Genomic DNA, 19,374 nt, shown 5'->3' with positions numbered 1-19,374 from the left:
AAAGAGAAATATAAATGATCTGAATTGATTAAAAAAATGTAACTACATTTCAGTGTTTCAAGTGTGCACATTTGGCAATAATTTAGTTATATATACATTGATTATATATATATATTATATATATTTAATCATTGTCATAACCCTATGAATTCCCTTCTGATGCTAAAATCCATTGTGCCATTATGCATTGTAAACTGACAAATGTTGATTGATAATTGTTTAAAAGACAAGCATCGTGATCAGGAAACGGTTTCAAAACTTCACAAAAGTTTTTTGACCAACAGCCAGCTATGATTTCTAAAAAAGACATTCATATTTCAACCACAAAATTAAAACATTTATTAATAAACAGTGTCTAAAAATGGCTTTCATATTCAACCTCAAAAAGAAAACATTATGATGTCAAATTAATCTGGGTAGAGGAGGGTTCGTCCTGATGGAGGAGTAAGCTCCGATGTGCTTGATGATATTGGGTTCAACGCTGTGTGCCTTCTCACCTGGCGTCGACCTGGCTATCTTGTACAGCACCATGTCTTTTGCATTACCCTTAGCACAGAAGGCCTGGTCCAGGTATTGGGCGACTCGGATGGAGGCATTACCTGGGTAGAGCATAGCAGGGGTGCAGCATTCAGTGGCAGGAGACACAGCGTACAGCTGGGGTGAGAGCCGTCTGATCTCCAGCAGATAGTGCCTCCCTGCCAGCTCAGACACGGCCATTATGTAGAGAGTTAGGAAGAGAAGATGTAGAGGTGAGAAGGTAAAAGAAAGAGGTGTACAGTGAGATAACAAGAGGATGAGGATTGTAGCCCCAAACAGGCCGAGACCCAGCCATTCTAGAATGCGATACGGCTCCGGGTTCCAGTATCTCTGAAGACGTTCCGGGTGGTAGAGCTTTACGTATAAAGTATTGAGGGCAAATCTCCGCGAGAGTAAGTTCTTAATCAACGGAAAGAAATCGGTCATCGGAAGTGCGTCATCTTCCAGGACGACGACGTTTTTTGGCCTCATCAGGTCCCATCCTTTCCGCAGGCAGAAAACGTAATCTCTTTTCTCCTTCTCGAAGATGTTGGCCACATCTTTGTTGTTCCATTTCTCATCTGGTGAACGTCTAACAACCAGGAACTCCTTCTCCATAAGCAAAGCATCCTCGTTCAAAGCGGGACCACTTTCGACATCACAGAGCATGACCTCGGCACATGGTTTATCGCCACATGCCTTAAGGAGCGATTTGAGCTGTTGTGCCACCTGTAACAGGTAGTGATAGTCCCTCCCCTCTGTTCTTCTGGATGTCACTATGGTGATCAGGAGATCTGGTTTCTTAGCATCCGTTTCCAAAGGGTCCTTCAGGCTTTTCGTAGAATCAGCACTCTCCCAGAAATGCAGGGCTTCCTGACCTCTGTCGTAGCTTTTTTGTAGTGATGCATCGCTTAGTGAATCAAGATAAACACTCTTTAAAAAATAATGTGAGTAAAGTAGACGATGGCAGCATATGGGCAATATCACTCCAAAGGTTAAAACACACAAAACCACCCCTTGAGCTACTGGGCTTGACCAACGAAAGTGCTTGCTGGTACAAGTCCCCCATCGAGGCATTTGTGTCTGTTTAAACAGATCACAATTCACTTCTGTGACAGTTCACTTCAGTGCAAAGGTGACGGATACGTTGCACAGGTGGAGAATCCAGATTTGAGAAAAATCACTGTAGGACTCACATATGAGATTACTCACTTCTGAGATATTTCCAACTTGTACCTATAGACAAAAGAGATATAGGGAGTCATAATCTTATTTTTCTTAATAAACCATTAAACAAAATTTTTTTTAAAGTCTGGGTGATTCCATACATTTAACATTGAAAATATATTTTTTTAGATACAGTAAACCCTTAATATATAACCTACCTACGTTTTTTTTATATTTTGCCAAAACATATTTCTTATTAAATAATAGCTTAAATATTATACATATTGTCAAAATAGTACAGTATATGAGTGTAAACGTACTTCATGTGATTCATGTACTTTAGTTTTTGATGTGTTATATGATGTGTTTTTTTTTGTAACATATTATAAAAGTTAGTGTCACTATTTCATATTATGAAGTCTTGCGACACTCAAAAGCCACTCTTTCCATGAAATGACCCTTCTCTCTGTGAAAAACAACTAGGTACAGGCAGTTTGTGTGGTAGAAAGCAATATGAGCAATACGTTATGAGTCAGCTTATCATAACAAGACAACAAACCCGGAACAATCTTATAAATCAGTCTGTAAATGATCCGTAAAGTTAAATCATAAGAAATGAAACAAGGAATCGAGTATTTCAGCATTTCTACCTCTCAGAATGTGGATGTTTAGCACACAGCGACTAGACGACAGCCACCGAAACCAAAAAGCATGTCAAAACATCACTCGAGTCAAGACGATCTACGTAGGCTACTACGTGCTGCTACGTGCGTCAACTCGGGCCCACATATCGATTACGCCGAATACGTATTACTGTAACACGTGGACAAAATGCGCATTTAATTCACGGGGAAGCAATGTTAACCGCTTCCTAAGGGGCAGAACATTGAATGGCTCATAACGCTGAATCTTCTATTGATTCAATTCGCATTCAGGGCGGGGTTTTGTGTGCGTGTGTGTGTGTTTGTTTAAAAAATCGTAACTTGAGTTTCAAAAAGGTTTGGTTCATCGTAGACAGCGCTGAGTAAAGTAACAAAACCCACGTGACTAGTCCATCAAGTGTTGTAATCCCCACACCAGACACTAGATGGGAGTGTAAGGTCAAATACGGTATGAAGTGAACCAACCATCTTATGCGGGATAAATATTAAATAGGTTTTTGGTATATTGAGTTTCGTGATGGTGCTATGCAGATAAAAAAAATAGCGATAACTAACCCGTGCTATAGGTAAAGGGGAACAAGTTTCCTGTAAAATACGGTGTTTGTCAGTCTGAAAATGTTTTATTTTGTCTAGTAGGCCTATCATCGCAGTGGATTTTTAGCATTAACATCTCAATAAGTAGGCTACATAAATCACCCTACTAAAAACTTAAGCTTAAAGCTACAAAAACATTGTAAAGAATTAAGCTTCACTTGGATATAGTAAGAAATGTCTCATTTATCACCAAAAAAAATCTATGAAACTGAATCCTGAGTCACGATTTGACAAAATCTAAACCGCCCTTGTAAACCAGATCGATGACTTCTTAGGAAACATGTTTTAAGATTTTTTTTTTTTTAATGTTTCATTTTGTTAAGTCTTTGGCTTGACTGTCAACATGGCAAATGTTGAGATACAAATCTTACATTTTAAAATAGCCTAATGAATTTTGCTCAGTTTATTGTTTACCATAGTTTGCATTGACATAGGCCTATTGATCACCACCATGAATTCATAAATTGGTTGGATTAAAATATACAGTAAGTTGTTGTTGTATCTACAGTATGTTGTTGTATGCTTTTAAAAAAATAAAGAAAGTTGCCATGGTCGTTTAAAAAGACAACAACCAACAACACTGTCAAAAATTAATGTGCACAGATGTCTGGCAAGAAAACAGCAGCCCTTGGTGAATGGTGTGCACAGGGTGGGTCATGAAATGCATCAAGATAAACTGGTCTGTCCAGCACCCGTCAGCCTCTTAAGTAAAGCATATCTTCAGCATTTCTGTACATTCACTTTACCTTTGCAGAGAGGACACTCAGGTGAACACACATGGCATCTAACACAGGGCAAACGGGCTTCCTGCCCACCGGAGCGGCATTATTCTGCACCATACCCGACATCTTCTACCTAGTAGAGCTTGTGAGTTGATTTGAATCAATCAATTTAATTATATTTAATTTGATGTACATTCAAAAACTATTGGTACACTGTATAACAATTATTGTTTGTTTAACTTAAAAATGTAATGGTTGCCTTAAAATGTTAAGTTCATTGGAATAAAAACATTTAGTTAATACAATTAAGGAGATTGGTTTACAGAAAATATTATGTTATCTGAACTACATAAACGATCTAAGTTGATTTGACAAAAGAAAAATAATTGTTTACAGTGTACCGTATTTATTTGACAACTATCACTGTAAGAATTCATCCTGGAGAATCTAGCCTCCTGATTTATTTTTAATTAACGGTCATTTAAAAAAGAAAACAAATATTAACAGAAAAATTATACAATTATGTAAATGATAAAAAAAATACAATTTGTTAATCTAAAGAGTATACTGTTACATCTAAGTTATTTAATTAATTATTGTAAGTGAATACATATATACATAAAACTGTAATCTTCAAAATATTTAATATAGGCCACATAAATGTCTGAATGTTTTTTATTCTATTTTATTTCAATAACATTATTTTCTCTTATATCCAATTTAGATGTTTACTGTTTGAGATCCATGTAATATTTCAGGAAAAGGTTTAAAACAATTCATAAGCATATGTTCACAGGGGAAAGAGAGTTAAAAGTTAACTACCTTAGTTAACATGAACTAAGAATGAACTTACAGCATTTATTAGTTTTAGTTAATATTAATTCAAACATTTACTAATACATTATTAAAATTAAAGGTTGTATTTGTTAACATTAGTTAATGCACTGTGAACTAACATGAACAAACAATGAACAGCTGTATTTTTTATTAACTAACGTTAACAAAGATGAACTAATACAGTAACAAATGTATTGATCATTGTTAGTTTATGTTAGTTAATACATTAACTAATGTTAACTATGAACCTTATTGTAAAGTGTTACCAATATATCTTTTTGTAGAAAAAGTACAACTATCTGGAAGCTAATTTTTTTCATTATGTTTGTCTCTTAGGTCTTTGGCGGTCTGGTATTGTGTCTTGTAGCATCTACAAAGCTCGTACCTAACAACCCGCAAGGGTATGTGATTTTTGTGACAATTTTCTGTTTCCTCATGACTTTCCTCTGGTTGATAGTGTTTGCCACTGGGTGTCATCGTAACAAAAGCTCTTGGGCAACCGCGGTAGGTTCATAATCTCTCTCTTTCTTCCTCTCTACTTATGAAGACATTTTCCTATTTTAACATTTTCTTAAATTTTACTCCACAGGATGTTGTATGCCATGGATTTGCATCACTCCTCTATCTCAGTGCTTCTGTGCTTCTAGCTTTAGTAACCATTTTGTATGGTGCTACTACAAGCACTATTCTCATTGTTCTGGAGGATACAACCCTTAATTACAAGCTGAATATAGCTGCCGTGGTGAGTCCCTCTAGCCAAAATGTCCAAATCTAACGCTGTTTTACCTGTTAAATACTAATATAACTAGTAAGATATTGGTAAAATCTGTGAACAAAAATGACAAAGCTGATGTTCTGAATAATCTTGAATATTTAGAGTACTAAACACCTCATTCAGGTTAACCTACATTTAGTAACAAAAAACTTATTTAACATGAAATCAACTTGATAGTGTATGTGATTATTTGTTTCTTTAATTTCAGGTGTTTGCCTTTCTCACCACTTTACTGTATGTCGTCCACACCGTTTTCTCAGCCCTCAGATGGAAATCCTTCTAAAGCATCTGCACACAACCTGATTTACTCAAGTGATTGTCTGTTTCATTAAACAAAGTTATTACAAATGTCATATAATTCATCAGTAATAATTAATGTGATAATAGATTGACTGTCCAGGCTTCTTGTGTTCTATAAAATGGATACAGACTATTTTTTAAAACCACTTTTTACTGTTTTTTTTTTTTTGTAAACTAGTCTCACCTTTGGCTATAAATTATTGTAATTCCTGTATGACTATCTAATAAAAGAGATTATGAACGATATGTGGAGTATGATCTCTTGGTGTGTCACTGGATACATATGTGTCTCTATATAGGGCTTCAAATTGCCCATTATAAAAAAAAAACAAAAAAAACACGTAACCTTTGTTTTTAAGTGAGTGGACAACATTTTTTTGACAATGGTTCCTCTCTCTCGAGTTTTTGACTATAAAAGAATTGGCCATGGACCCATTTAACATTGGAGTCAATGGGCATGTCCGAAAATGTCATTAAAACAACCTTTAACATTAGTTTTCAAAACTGTGCAACTCACCGAGTGATTAGTGATGTTAGTTGATGTTCCAGAACCAAAAAGTGTTGCGAAATACAGTTTCTGTCGTGTTTTATTCGTCATTTTGTAAAATCCCATTGTTGAAAAAAATAGTTCCACTATAGCAAAATAAACGGATTGGAATCATATATTGCGACGATATATTGTTTATAATCATCAACGAACACCACTAACCACTCGGTGAGTTTAACAGTTTTGTAAACGAACATTATTGGCTGTTTTAATGACATTTTCGGACATGCCCATTGACTCCAATGTTAAATGGGTCCATGGCCAATTCTATTATAGTCAAAAACTCGAGAGAGGAACCATTGTCAAAAAAATGTTGTCCACCACTCTTGTTCATCCAAAACAAACTACAATATAGACTCAAGGTGTTAAATACCGGAATTATCCTTTAAAATGTTCTTTACAATAAGGACAAAATTGTTCTTCTATATGGCATCACTTAAAAAAAATCCCTTTTGGAACCTTTGTTGTGTAGGTATATGGTATTCTGCGTGGTTGCTTACAGGTCAAAAAGTCACTAAAATCTAGAGATTTTATGCCTATTTTAGTGTCCACTAGGTGGATAAAGACTGTTTGCTTAGAAAATATAGCACATACTTCCTCAACAAGTCGCACAACTTATGGTATTATTCTGTTAGCCTATATTTGCCTTAGCAAATGTTATGACAAGTAAAAAAAAAACAGTAACCAGAGAATAGTGTAGATAATCGCAGCATTTCGTAAGGTTTCTTTTTTTCTTTTTTGTAGTCTGTGTATTTGGTGTGTCTTTCTGTTCCTTAAAGCATGTGGTGTGTCTGTTTTTTGGCTTTTAAATTTCTTGAACTGGTTTCAACAGTTTAACTTGGTTTAACCTGTTTGGGTTTGGAATGACATATGAGTAACATAACACTGGGAGTGTGAGTTCACACACCTCTTGAACAGGGGACAATTGGGCCCTGTAAGGTGATGTCTGGGAACTGTATCAAAATGTTTAATTCACGAGGGCAGGACAGGTGGAGAAAAGACCAAGAGTCCATGTTATACTTTAACATGATTACTTCTATGTATTCGTAGATCCCAAAATGTATAAATGCCATTGCGGAGGTAATAAAATATGAATGTCACCTTTGTCTTTTGGCTTGCTTGGTTGGGGACACTTAATATTCAACAACATTATTGAGAAAGAAAGAAAGAAAGAAAGAAAGAAAGAAAGAAAGAAAGAAAGAAAGAAAGAAAGAAAGAAAGAAAGAAAGAAAGAAAGAAAGAAAGAAAGAAAGAAAGAAAGAAAGAAAGAAAGAAAGAAAGGAAGGAAGGAAGGTTTGGAACAAAAAAAAATTTGAGTGAAGAATCAATGTAAATCTAAATTACATATAACTCAAATTATTAGTTTTACTTATTTACATTATTTTTTATTAGTTGCTAACAACATGATCTTGACTTGTAAACCACATTTGTTTAGGGGCTGAAATTAACTTATTCTCTGAAACCATATGATATTCTCAGAAAATGTTCACCCAAGCTATAGCTCAAATAAATAATATTACTCAGATATTATTTATCTCATTCACATTACTCAGATAAATAATATGACAATCATTTGCATTGTGATCTCTATCAGAGGGTATAATGACTTATAACTTAACATAAATTGTAGTCTCTTTTATTACAAAAATCTATACGGTTTCAGAAGCTTATAACACAACTCATAACCACACGAGTTGTGGATTTATATGATCCTTTTTTAAAATCTTTTCTTGGCCTTTTTTGGAGCTCACCAGGATACTTATCCATTTTTACGTAAATTGTTGCTTTAAATTGAATGAGACAGCTGTACATAAGAATGGATTCATGATTCATGATGATTTACAAAAAAAAATCTTCTTGTGTGGTGACTGGGGTTGCATTATGCCTGAAACCTGCTTTTGAGTTTGAAACGGGTTTGAAATGCAAGGATGAGGAAATGATTTCATTTTCACAACTTTAATAACAGTAAATTGTGTACTTTGCAGTTATCTTGGCATAGTATGCAGAAACAAGTTTGAACAGGAATAAAAACTTGTAGAGCTGAAAATCAAGTGCCATGGCAATCTACCAAAAGCCTCATTCATTACTTCAAATGTCCCTTGTGAATATTTTATTTATATTAATTGCATTTTATGTTGCAACGGTGTGGTAACATTCTTGAATTTTCAGATAAATTTTGTGGGCAAAATGGTCTATTGTCCATTCTCAACAGTGTGGCAACGTAATGAATGAAGCACAGCTCTCACAGAAGTCACTTTCAAGCAGCTTTCTTTTGGTCAATGCAGCGAATTCGAGTGACCAACTTATAGTATACCCACACTGACATGTTTTGACCTCACACAAGATTCCTGATTGTGTGGATTCCTATTGAAATGACTGGATTTCACCTGTGAACATTCGCTGAACAACAGTGAATGTAACTACACCTTAAATCTGTTATGACGAAAAAATGTAATCCGCTCGTTAAGTCATGACTCAAGGAATACGGTTTTGCGGTCCGAGCCTGTACTTGTTTCTAGTGAGAATACTCGACAGCCGTTCATGAGTACTGTTGATCCATGACACACATTTAAGCAAAGTGTGGCAAGCAGGGCGGGGCCGAGAACCGTGGGAACGGAGCGAGGTCGGTGGCATCGCCATCTTGGTAGCGCGTCACCGCGCGTCACTCCCTGATAAACGAAAATGGGCAAAAAGGCGGGATTAGCTGTGGTGACGTGACGGCTAACAAACGGCTAGTAGTGACAGCAGCGGCAATCCACCTGTCACTCAAGTGGCCATGCCCTTATTTATGCAGAAATTAAAGCTTTAGCATAAAGTTTTGCCGGGAAGACTTAATCGTTACGTCACTTTACCTTTTATCTATCCAATCACATTCCAACACTCGTGGTATAAAAGATCGGTCACTTACTCATGTTTGAGTTCGCAGATGCTGACGCTCCAATTCACCACCTTCCTCCCCACCACCTCCAAGTCGAATCCTTGCCTCCATCCTCCCCACCCCCACCAGGATGGTCCTTTCCATACCTCACAGGGGGTCGGCTGCGCCCCTGCCTTGTTCTTCAGGCAGGATATGCAGAGTCCGGACCCTCAGATTGCGAGCTACGGACAAAGAACTTTATTGCTTGCTGGGTTGTTAATAAATGGATAATTGTCACAGTATTTATTCTCCCGAGTCTTTCTGTTAGAACTATAAGGCTTAATATAATTTAAACGGATGAAAAAATTCACCCCTCTCACAGTTGTCATGAAGGGCAAAATTAACTATATATAGGCTATATATACTTTTTGCACCAGGCTGTAAAAAAAAAAAAACTGCTGTAAAGTTGGGCGTATTAACATGGGGGTCTATGGGATTGACTCTCTTTTGGAGCCAGTCGGCCAGTCGATTAATTGCATTTTAAGTCACTTTCGTGTTGGTTTCAAGAGAGAGACAGGAAGGTTGACGCTTGATGATATCATACATTTTTTATTTGTTATTAAATTGTTTAATTAAGGTTGATATGCTATAGTTTCCATGGCAGAGTTCAAGATAAATCTTTTCATTAGCTTACTACTGCATCAGCCAGTTTGGTATTTCAAATGACTATTTTTAAACAGCAAGCACAAACTATGTAAAATCGGCAGCCCTTCCGGCGCACCCAGTGTCCGAATTCACTCATTCGTAGTGCATATCGCCACCTTTTGTGCGTATCGCCACATATCGTAATCTTTTTTTAAATCTTTTATTGCTTTGAACAAGAATGATACTGTTTGTTTGATGCTAAAAAATATATACATTTTTAAAAAGAGATGGATTTATTCTGCAAACGATTAGTTGCGATTAATCGTTATGCAGCCCTACTTTAAAGATAATATGGCTATATACGATTTTTTTTGTTTATGTTTAGCCATTTTACTTTTACATTTGTTGTGAGATGTATCACATATGCATTTTATCATAAATATATACATTCTATAGAAAATGTCCCTTTTCATTCAGAAACTTTTTGAATGAACATCTACGCTGTGTGAGAACCGAGAAGAGAATAAAATAAGTAAATTAGAGTCAAATAACATTGCTTTATGTAATGTTATTTAGGCTACAGTATAACTATATAATAATATTGTGTGAAATCTGTTATGCTCACTGGAGCCTCATCATGCTCTGAATACCTCTGAAACAGGTTACAGGTTATGTTTTGAGAGTAACGTTAGGCCAAGTTGCTATGGCTACTATATTACCTCCCTTTTTGGAATTTAAATCTGAGGTTATCAGTTTACATTAGTAAACTTACCTGTATGTCACAGAACCGGCTTTCTCGCATACCTCCCAAGCCTGGACTTTATGTCGTTGTTTTGTTTTAGTTATGCGGCAGTTGTTGTTGTTTATGTTTATTTTGTGCCGGTACCCGCCTTCTTCTTCCCTTATCAACAAACCTTGTTAAGCTTTTCAAAAGCCATGGTGTATAGAGGCTCAGGGCATTCCAGACTTTAATATTTTAATGATTCATAAAAGCTGATAACTGTCTGACCATCTGAGATGTCGGTATGGAGATAGGATCATGATTTTTCGGTAGTAATACCATAGCCCGTCTACGGAGAGCCTGGCCACTCAAAGGGATAGTTCACTTTGAAAATACATTTTGGTATGTTTTAGCTTACCTCAAGGGCATCCAAGATGTAGGTGTCTTTTTTTCCGCAGTAGTTAAAATTTGGATATTTTTAGGTCAAACCGTTCTTGTCTGACAGTCATATCATGCAGGTATATAGGTACTGTCTCAAAGAGCATGCACAGAGTCCAAATTAAAACAATTCCCCATCGTAAGTACACATTGATGGCCTAAGACACGAAACGAGCGGTTTGTGAGAGAAAACGAACGTTTTTACCTCTTGTAACACAGCCACGTCCAAGTGATCTGAGGGCGCGGGCGCTTCCTTCTTTGTGACGTGTACGCAGACTGGTGCATAGATATATATACACTAAAAGTGTATAGATGTGTACTAATTTGGACTCTGTGCATGCTCTTTGAGACAGTAACGTCACCTAACATTATATTCGTACGTAACGTTACCTGCATGATATGACTGTCAGACAAGAACGGTTTGACCTAAAAATATAAAAATTGAAACTACTGCGGAAAAAAAAGACACCTACATCTTGGATGCCCTTGAGGTAAGCTAAAACATACCAACATTTAATTTCAAAGTGAACTATCCCTTTAAGTACCGAATCTTGGTTGTAGTTCCACCAGAGATCCACTGGGGGCGATCGCCCGAGTGCAAAATGAATGGTCTATGGAGCTAGACGGCTAAATGTATCTCTTTTTTAAATTTGCCTTTGATAAATCTCAGATTTGATTGTAGGGTTTACAAGTTCAACATGGGTTATAGGTCGAAAGTTGAATGAACGAGTACTTATGTCCTTTCGATTTCTTACAGGTTGAGGTTGAGTTGTTGTTGCCCATAACACGCTAGAATTCTGCTAATGAACGCTGATTGGTCAGTGAAGGACTGGTTACGACCAGAGATGCCGCTTGATGGCATCGTGGCATCCGAAGCGGGACCAGAATGTCTTCAAGCAAAAACTCTTCTAGCACGTGTATTTACCTGTGTCGGCTGTGTTGTCGATGCCTCGAGAGAAAAGAAAGTGCAGTGCGCGAAAGCACCAAAGTGACTGAAGGATTGTCGTAAAGCAGTATCTCTGGTCGTACGATGTGTATGACGTCATTGACATTTTAAAATACTTTTTAAAGCAAATAAAATAAGTGACTCCAACTGCAAGCAATTCAGAAGCCGGAAGTTTACTGAGAGTGGCAGTTCTCCCCTTATTAGAAATTCTCTGGTATTACTGCAAACTGTTTTGTTGTTTGCTTTTGGCATCTGATAGAGCCGGATTTTGGACACGGAAACAGTGACGTCAGACTTAACAAGATTGAGACATAAATATTTTAAAGTAAATTTAAAAAAATGTTTTAAAGTGAAGTATACAAAAAATATTTGATGCACTTCTAATTAATATAGTCAGGATGTTAATGGCAGTTTTTTTTTTTTTTTACATTGATTTATTACATTTAGTTGAGGAGATGCATTTTCTTGTAGGCCTTTTGTAAAAAATGATAACAGACCGCTGCCATGAAAAACAGAGCGTTGCCATCATGGACGCAGGATTCTAACCATACTGTCTATGGATTCTAACCGTAGACGGAACGGACTATTTTATTTAGCGGAAGCCCCGATAGGCTTCCGTTCCGCTAAAGAAAATAGTCCCAGAGCCCGTCTACGGAGAGCCTGCCCACTCTCTATTAACTTCTCCCCTTATTAGACATCCTCTGATAGTCCGTTCCGTATCTACGGTTAGAATCATAGGTTAGACTACTCCGTCCATGGCAACGCTCTGTTTTTCATGGCAACGGTCTGTTATACTTAGCAGCGGTCTGTTATCAAGAAATAACAGACCGCATTCATTAGAATTCAACCAAGCCATGTAATAATTCTTGATAACAGACCGCTGCTAAGTATAACACACCGTTGCCATGAAAAACAGAGCGTTGCCATGGACACGGTGTTCTTTAACGGAAGCAATAGGCTACAATCGTTTTTAAATCAATAAACTCCTTTTTAAATCAATATTTTGTGTCAAATTATTGATTTATTTGGTAGGTAGCCATGATAAGCGGGATAATGTATAGCAAGGTGGTTGTTAGAGCGAATACAACCCCTTCAGGCTGATTCAAGTTTCTAGAGGGGGTTGTAGGCCTATTCGCTATAATAGTCTAGGCAGAATTTCTGAAAATGTGCTTATTTAAAGTGCTGGAGGCATTTTGTGATCATTTATATTATACAACATTTCTAGGGGTATTAAGGGGTGCTGAATCCAAATCTGCTGTATATGAAGCTAAAACATTTCCCAAAATGCCTCAAAATTGAGAAATTCAAAATGGCCGCCACCGCTAGGCTGAAATCTATTTTTCAGTATATCTTTTTGACTAAACAAGGTACAAACATGAAATAAATATGCTTTTGTAAGTTTTCCTAGATGGGCAATTCAATGGCATATTCAAATTTGAGATGTAATGTGAAGAAAATGCTTAGATATTGCAAAAATAGTTGTTTTTAACTATCAATAATTACTCAGATATTATTATAATTATTATTATTGTTGATATAATCAGGCTACATTTACTTACATTATATTTTGTTTTGAGGTCAAATGTACAAACAAATACAAAAAGTTACAAACTTTAATTAAATGTTCACAGGTTTTCACACATGGGGAATTTAACATCCTGTCCTGATTTAGATCAAGTGTCAATAATCAGCTTGAAAATCACACAAGTATAGAGAAAATGGTGGTCATTTGTGCATAATAACAACCGCCTTGCTATACATTATCCCTTACATATCAAACCGCATTCTACATTAGAATTCAACCAAGCCATGTAATAAAAATCTATAATATGCAATAAACAATTCTTTTTTTGTATGTGGTTCAGTTTTTCAGTTTGTTTATTTAATGGTGAACACAGTAGCTACTAACAAGAAATAAAAACTATTGCATAAACATTAAAGCAGACACTACGCAACATGCCATTTCCACTGACACCATCATTGCACAAGCGCATATCTGGCTGGGAAAGTAAATGAACAAAGAAAAAAATAGCTTTGGAAGGTGTGAGTGTCCCTGTAATCTCATAGATACTTCAGAGCCTGATTCTCAGTCACCCAGCCCTCAACGTTTTGAAACTGTGGTTAAAAATAGTTGATCTAGTGGAACTTCAACAAGGATAAGACTCAAGATGTGTCCCAAGCTTTAATCAAACATGTGGACATTTTCTGGCTGGTACATTAGTAGATGATAGGAATATTTTTAATCAGAGGAACACTGTTCATTGCATTTTACATCAACACTAACAGGAAAGAATGAAATGCTGGACGTCAAAAAACACATTCACGGCTGTTGATTGAAATATTAATATGCGTCACTGATGTAAGGGGAGAATTCAGTTTTGATTTGTTTCATGAAATCTCTGTTTAGTATCGAGAGATAGCAAACGGTCTCTGACTCACCTCAGTATTTGTTGGCAAGAAGCACGTGTTTTTCAGCATTCCAGTTTTATATAAAAAACATAATAAATAAGCGTCAGTACAGGAAGAAGACATTATTAAGAAATGTAAATAAAATGCTGATTTTGGATGTTTAGTTTTTATTATTATGACCTTCAGGTCAATGTTATTATGTATGTGCTCTAAATGAAGATACACATGAGCTATGGACCTTTTTACAGTTTCACAACAGATTCAGAGGATGAAAACAGTATGTAAACAAATTACATTTCCGTTTTGTTCTGTTGAAACAAAGCATCTAATTCTAATTTAACATTTCTCTTTAGGGTCTCATGGACTCCAATTCCATTTTATACAGTATACTACATACTTAAAGTCTCTAAATCCAAACCACTGCTGCATTACCAAGGCTGCATTTATTTGATCAAAATTACAGTAAAAACTATAATATCATTACAAATTAAAAAACTGTTTTCTATTGTAATGTATTTTAAAATGCCATTTATTGCATAGATTGTTTCGTATATTTCTTAAAGTGTATTTTTACTAGGACATGTTTAATTTCTCAGTCTACAATGTAAAAAAGGCCTCAGAGTGCACTGTGTCTCCCTCTATAGCTCTGAGCACCAAATATAACAATGAATGATAAGGAGGTAATTTTGAAGTTGAGATGTGTAAGTGAAGGTGTTCATGCTAGAAAGATTAAGATGTCACCTGTTATTTTCCTCTGCTTTAAAAGCGGGAAATAGGATGGCTACTAAAAATGAAAGATTTTACTAAAGTAAAAATAGGTATTTTTTTTACAACTTTTACTTAGAGTAATATTTGACCAGTAGTATCTGGTCTTGCACTCAAGTAAGGAAGTTGCGTACTTTGTCCATCTCTGCTCATACCTTACAGGATTTTATCTATGCCTCACTACAAGTTTCAGGATGGAAGTTCACTTATGTAACACAAACATCATATAAGGACACTTTAACTGGAACAGAAAACGGATGAGTTTATGTCAGCGATGACCGCGTCAGCCGCTGACTACAGGAAGGATAATACTTAATCTAACAAACTTCAAAGTTGTTTAATGACTCATGAGATGATGATTCATTACTGATGTTTTCAGCAACTTGAAGAAAGATCCCATAATCACAGTTTGTATGGGTGCTGACAGCTGAGTTAATCTCAGATTAAGGGTCTATGGTCACTCCTCGCTGTCATACAAGCAGAATCATATGACTTTGCATGTTAGTCACTTCATATGTTCTTATACTGTACATGAGACTGTGTAGGACATGACATAGCAGGGCTGGGCATCATGAATCATAATATGCAGTAAATAAAGCACTGGGTACCTTCAGGCAGTTTGAAATTGACCTCGGACCACTGCACTGCTGGAAAACAGTCATATTACATGACTACAGATCTATGGATAAATCACGTCAAACTGAAAAACACCAATTACATGAGGAATGTAAAAAATGTCTCTTGACTTGAAATTTATCAAATTTGACAGTTTTCTGACCCCCCTCACACACACGCGCACGCACACCTCGTTCCCTTATTATGATATTTACATTTATTTATTATTACGGTAATTAATTTTTTCAGTAATTAATGTAATTAATCAGCTTGTTGTCTGCATTTGCAAAAGTTTAACATTTTAGCTAAAATATATATATAATAATTAAAATAATTAATGATATAATATATGATTTTAATCATTTTTGGCACTGGTGTTATTAAAGCTAAACAATTATTTAATACAAAGTTGAATATATACAAAATACAAAGTGATTCCAATAAAGTCAATGTTCAGAGTAAAATGAGATTGTTTTAATGTTTTTCCACAATGTCAAAAACGTTAATTTACGTTGCAAAGTTGCAAAAATTGATTTTTTTTACCACACAATTTATTTAAACATCATTAAAATTCATGTTGTCCTTTAATAATGTCAAAATGTAAATAAATACCATAGAGGAGAAAAATGTACTCAATTCAAAATGTCAGCAAGTCATGATAAGATTTGCAACAAAGTACTTGCCTAAGTGCACTTTATCACTTGATTGTGCATTATAGCATTAAAGACACTGACAAAATCCCTTAACAAATTCAAAACCAGAGAATATGAAGTCAAATACACGATGCTTTCCCTGCATTTGTGGCAAACCGAAATGTAGCCATTGCTCCGTTGATGTTTATAGGATGTTGCATTTTAGCCAAACACGGTCATGATTCATGGGCTTGCAAGTCCATGTGCTTTTTATGTGCCCTTCTCATAGAGCCCAGTTAGACAGATGTCAAAACGCAATACGTCTAAAGTGGCCAAAAGTGTTATATCACTTTGCCCTTATGCAACTAAACTCATGCACAGCACGTTGAATGTAAATACACTGATTTGGAGGCAGGATGTATATATCGATACCAAATGTAGCGATGGTAATAATGACTTGGTTACACTTTATTTCTATGGTCCACTTTAGACATTCTACTAAGTAACTTTGCAACTATGTCAACTAACTATCATTAGAGTCTTAGTAAACTGTAGTAGACTGTTAGGTTAGGGTTACTGTAAGTTGACATTGTAAAGTTAAGAATGTCTGTTGGAGGGGCATCAAAATAAAAATGCTAGCAGATATTAATAAAATGGTATAGGCATTAAGAAGACAGTCTACTAAAAGTTAGTTGTCATGTACACTGTAAACTTTTATTTTTATCACAACTTTTTAGCTTTTGTTAAATCAACTTAGATAATTAGCCTAATGTGGTTCAGATAACATAATATTTTGAGTTTCTATTTATGAAACCAATTTCCTTCATTGTATTAACTCAACTTTTTTATTTCAATGAACTCAACATTTTAAGGCAACCAGATAACTTACTTTTTTAAGTTAAACCAACAATATTTTTTTTCACCAAAGTTACTTATACTGTATTTATATTAGTAGAATGTCTAAAGTGGACCATCGAAATAAAGTGCAACCAATGACTTTTGCAGGAAGCCCAGCTCTGTCTCATTTCATAATGTATTTGCCTCTTGCCTCCAGTATGTGAGCTTCATCTGCTCTCGTTCAGCTGAAGAAGAGAAAATATATAATAAAAACTGATAATAAAAAACTGTAATAGAATCTCAATGATACTAAAATAACACTGAATGTGAGCCAGCTTCTCTAAACCTTTCAGGATGTCTCACGGGATCAGAAGATGTCACGACTGGGGTCCTGGGAACTGTGGAAAATCACCAGGAGCGCTTCTTACGTCCTCAGCGCATTCCTGCCTTCATTGCAAACACACACACACACACACACTCGCTCACAGAATGGCCACACGCACAGGGGGAGAAGAAAGCTATACCTGCCAGCGGAGCCCCTTTATCTTGCACGTGTCTGTTAAGGACAAGAAGCTGGCAGATAGCAGAGCTTCACAGACAGGGTAGCAAGTGACAGGCTCCGAGCACAGCCTTGTATGGAAGTGGCTGAGGGAGAGGAGAACGATAAGCAACAACCCAACTATGCTGTCCATGTTTAGAGGCGCGCACTGGGCCCACCAGGCCAGAAACAATGCCTGTTTCTGTTAAATTTAGACAGGTTATCGGCCACCGCTCCTCTCCCTAGACAGTCTCTCACAGCACCACAGGGAATACGGAGGTGAGTCCATATAGGATTGTTTGCTTCAGGGATCTCTAGGTAGGCAGAGTTGCATTCTAAGCCATTATGTTATTGGATGAATGACTTATTAGATGGCTTAATGACCGTTAAGGTGAAATCATTTGCATGAATGAATAAGCTTCTCTATTTTGGCATCGTTTGCAGTGGGATCATAATTGTTTATTTTGATTGTTGCTGTGTGAAATGTTCTAAATGATTACATTTCTGAATGTTTATGCTACGTCATTAAGTAAACAACTGTTTTAACAACAAAAAAGGAAGGAGACATTTTATGTTGCCATTAATATTACATTTCTTGAAGAATTATTTGAAAAATAAAATAATGCAACATAATTTTTTGCTTATTACTTGGAAGCAAAATTTAATTTAACAGTTGCCAAGTGCTAAATGAGAGTTAAATCTGGCTTTTTGTAAATAAAATGACACTTGCCAGTTGGTCGATAACTTTATTTGGAACTAGAATATAATGCGTGGTTTGATTATAAATTATAAGATTATAATCTGATGCTCACTAATGTGAATCAGGTGTCTTTTAACAAGTTTTATTTCAGTGGAAAATTTACCGTCAGAGGTTTATGAAGGATGCCTAAAGAAAATGTGTTTCTGCAGAACTCAAGTATGGACACATGTTGATTATTCCTCACATTAACCTCCAAAAAACTAAAATATGAGGAATAGAATGGTAAAGTTTTACCAAGCAAGAAATAGAAATATTAACCAGTTGTCTTTTAAAAAAACGTACAGGGATAATATGTACTGTATATATATATATATAGCTGACTCATTTTCTCACTTTACTTGTTATTGGTAGCCATTTGTGGCAACAAAAAGAAACATCATTCCTTTTTTAACCTGCTTGGAAGTTAAATTGTTTTAGTGGTGACCATGTTTTTACGGTGTGATTCAAGCTTCATTCGAGCTGACTTTACATTTAAGGGCCAGCGAGTTGCTTAGCCAAGGAAAAGTGAGAAAGGCAGAAAAAAAACATTATCCCAGCTGATGTATAGATTCAAGGAATTTCTACCAAAACTTAACTCTCAGACTTTCAGCCCAGGAAATAGCTCATCCATGCCAGTTCTGACCTCATGTCAATGAGGTGAGAGAGTTAGGAAAAGTCTCTTCCATGACTACAATACATTGACAGACTGCCCATGAGCAAGTGACAGCATTCTGTTGCTTATTTATTTATTTGTTTTACGGTGGACAGGTTTTGTTTGCCAGGTCAGACCGTCAGGCATAAGAGTCAGGTATGCCTGTGGAACTGCAAGCACAAATAGTCATCTCACAGAGAGAATAACACACCTCACTGAGTCAACGGTGAGCTCACTCCGTCTCAAGGCCTCCCCTCCTCGTCTCACAGCTGTGGAGCTATGCGAGGTGAAAGCAGCCCACAACGGCAAAAGCCTTAAGATGTAAAGTTCACGGCAAGCTAAATTCGGACATTTTGTGTTTGCTTCTGCGTATAGGACACATTTTGAGGCTGAAAGACCATGTGAAATGCAGAGTAATCATTTTATTGGCATCTTTCTGTATACATGTAATGAATTGTTC

The 19,374-nt window shown here is 36.1% G+C and overlaps 2 protein-coding genes across 2 annotated transcripts; one reads left to right on the top strand and one right to left on the bottom strand.

The window, feature by feature from the left end:
* Positions 1-135: 135 nt before the first annotated feature.
* On the bottom strand, positions 136-2,573 carry pgap4 (post-GPI attachment to proteins GalNAc transferase 4). Its single transcript, XM_079596787.1, has 2 exons — positions 2,334-2,573; positions 136-1,752 (listed from the first exon to the last, which is right to left on the bottom strand). Exon 2 carries the CDS (start codon positions 1,591-1,593, stop codon positions 403-405), a length of 1,191 nt encoding a protein of 396 aa, XP_079452913.1. The 5' UTR covers positions 1,594-1,752; positions 2,334-2,573; the 3' UTR covers positions 136-402.
* Positions 2,574-3,531: 958 nt separating this feature from the next.
* LOC306990234 (myelin and lymphocyte protein-like) lies at positions 3,532-5,819 on the top strand. Its single transcript, XM_079596788.1, has 4 exons — positions 3,532-3,806; positions 4,835-5,002; positions 5,088-5,240; positions 5,482-5,819. Exons 1-4 carry the CDS (start codon positions 3,717-3,719, stop codon positions 5,554-5,556), a joined length of 486 nt encoding a protein of 161 aa, XP_079452914.1. The 5' UTR covers positions 3,532-3,716; the 3' UTR covers positions 5,557-5,819.
* The last annotated feature ends 13,555 nt before the right edge of the window (positions 5,820-19,374 follow it).

This window comes from Phoxinus phoxinus, assembly GCF_949152265.1.
Source record: "Phoxinus phoxinus genome assembly, chromosome: 22".
Taxonomy (NCBI): Eukaryota; Metazoa; Chordata; class Actinopteri; order Cypriniformes; family Leuciscidae; genus Phoxinus; species Phoxinus phoxinus.
This window is presented reverse-complemented; position numbering and strand designations above follow the sequence as displayed.

Excerpts from the sequence above, each read along its gene's own strand:
- LOC306990234 (XM_079596788.1), top strand. The coding sequence starts at position 3,717 with ATGGCATCTAACACAGGGCAAACGGGCTTCCTGCCCACCGGAGCGGCA. Across the intron at positions 3,807-4,834 it reads TCTTCTACCTAGTAGAGCTT|GTCTTTGGCGGTCTGGTATT; the intron begins GTGAGTTGATTT and ends TTTGTCTCTTAG. Across the intron at positions 5,003-5,087 it reads AAAGCTCTTGGGCAACCGCG|GATGTTGTATGCCATGGATT; the intron begins GTAGGTTCATAA and ends TTTACTCCACAG.
- pgap4 (XM_079596787.1), bottom strand. The coding sequence starts at position 1,593 with ATGCCTCGATGGGGGACTTGTACCAGCAAGCACTTTCGTTGGTCAAGC.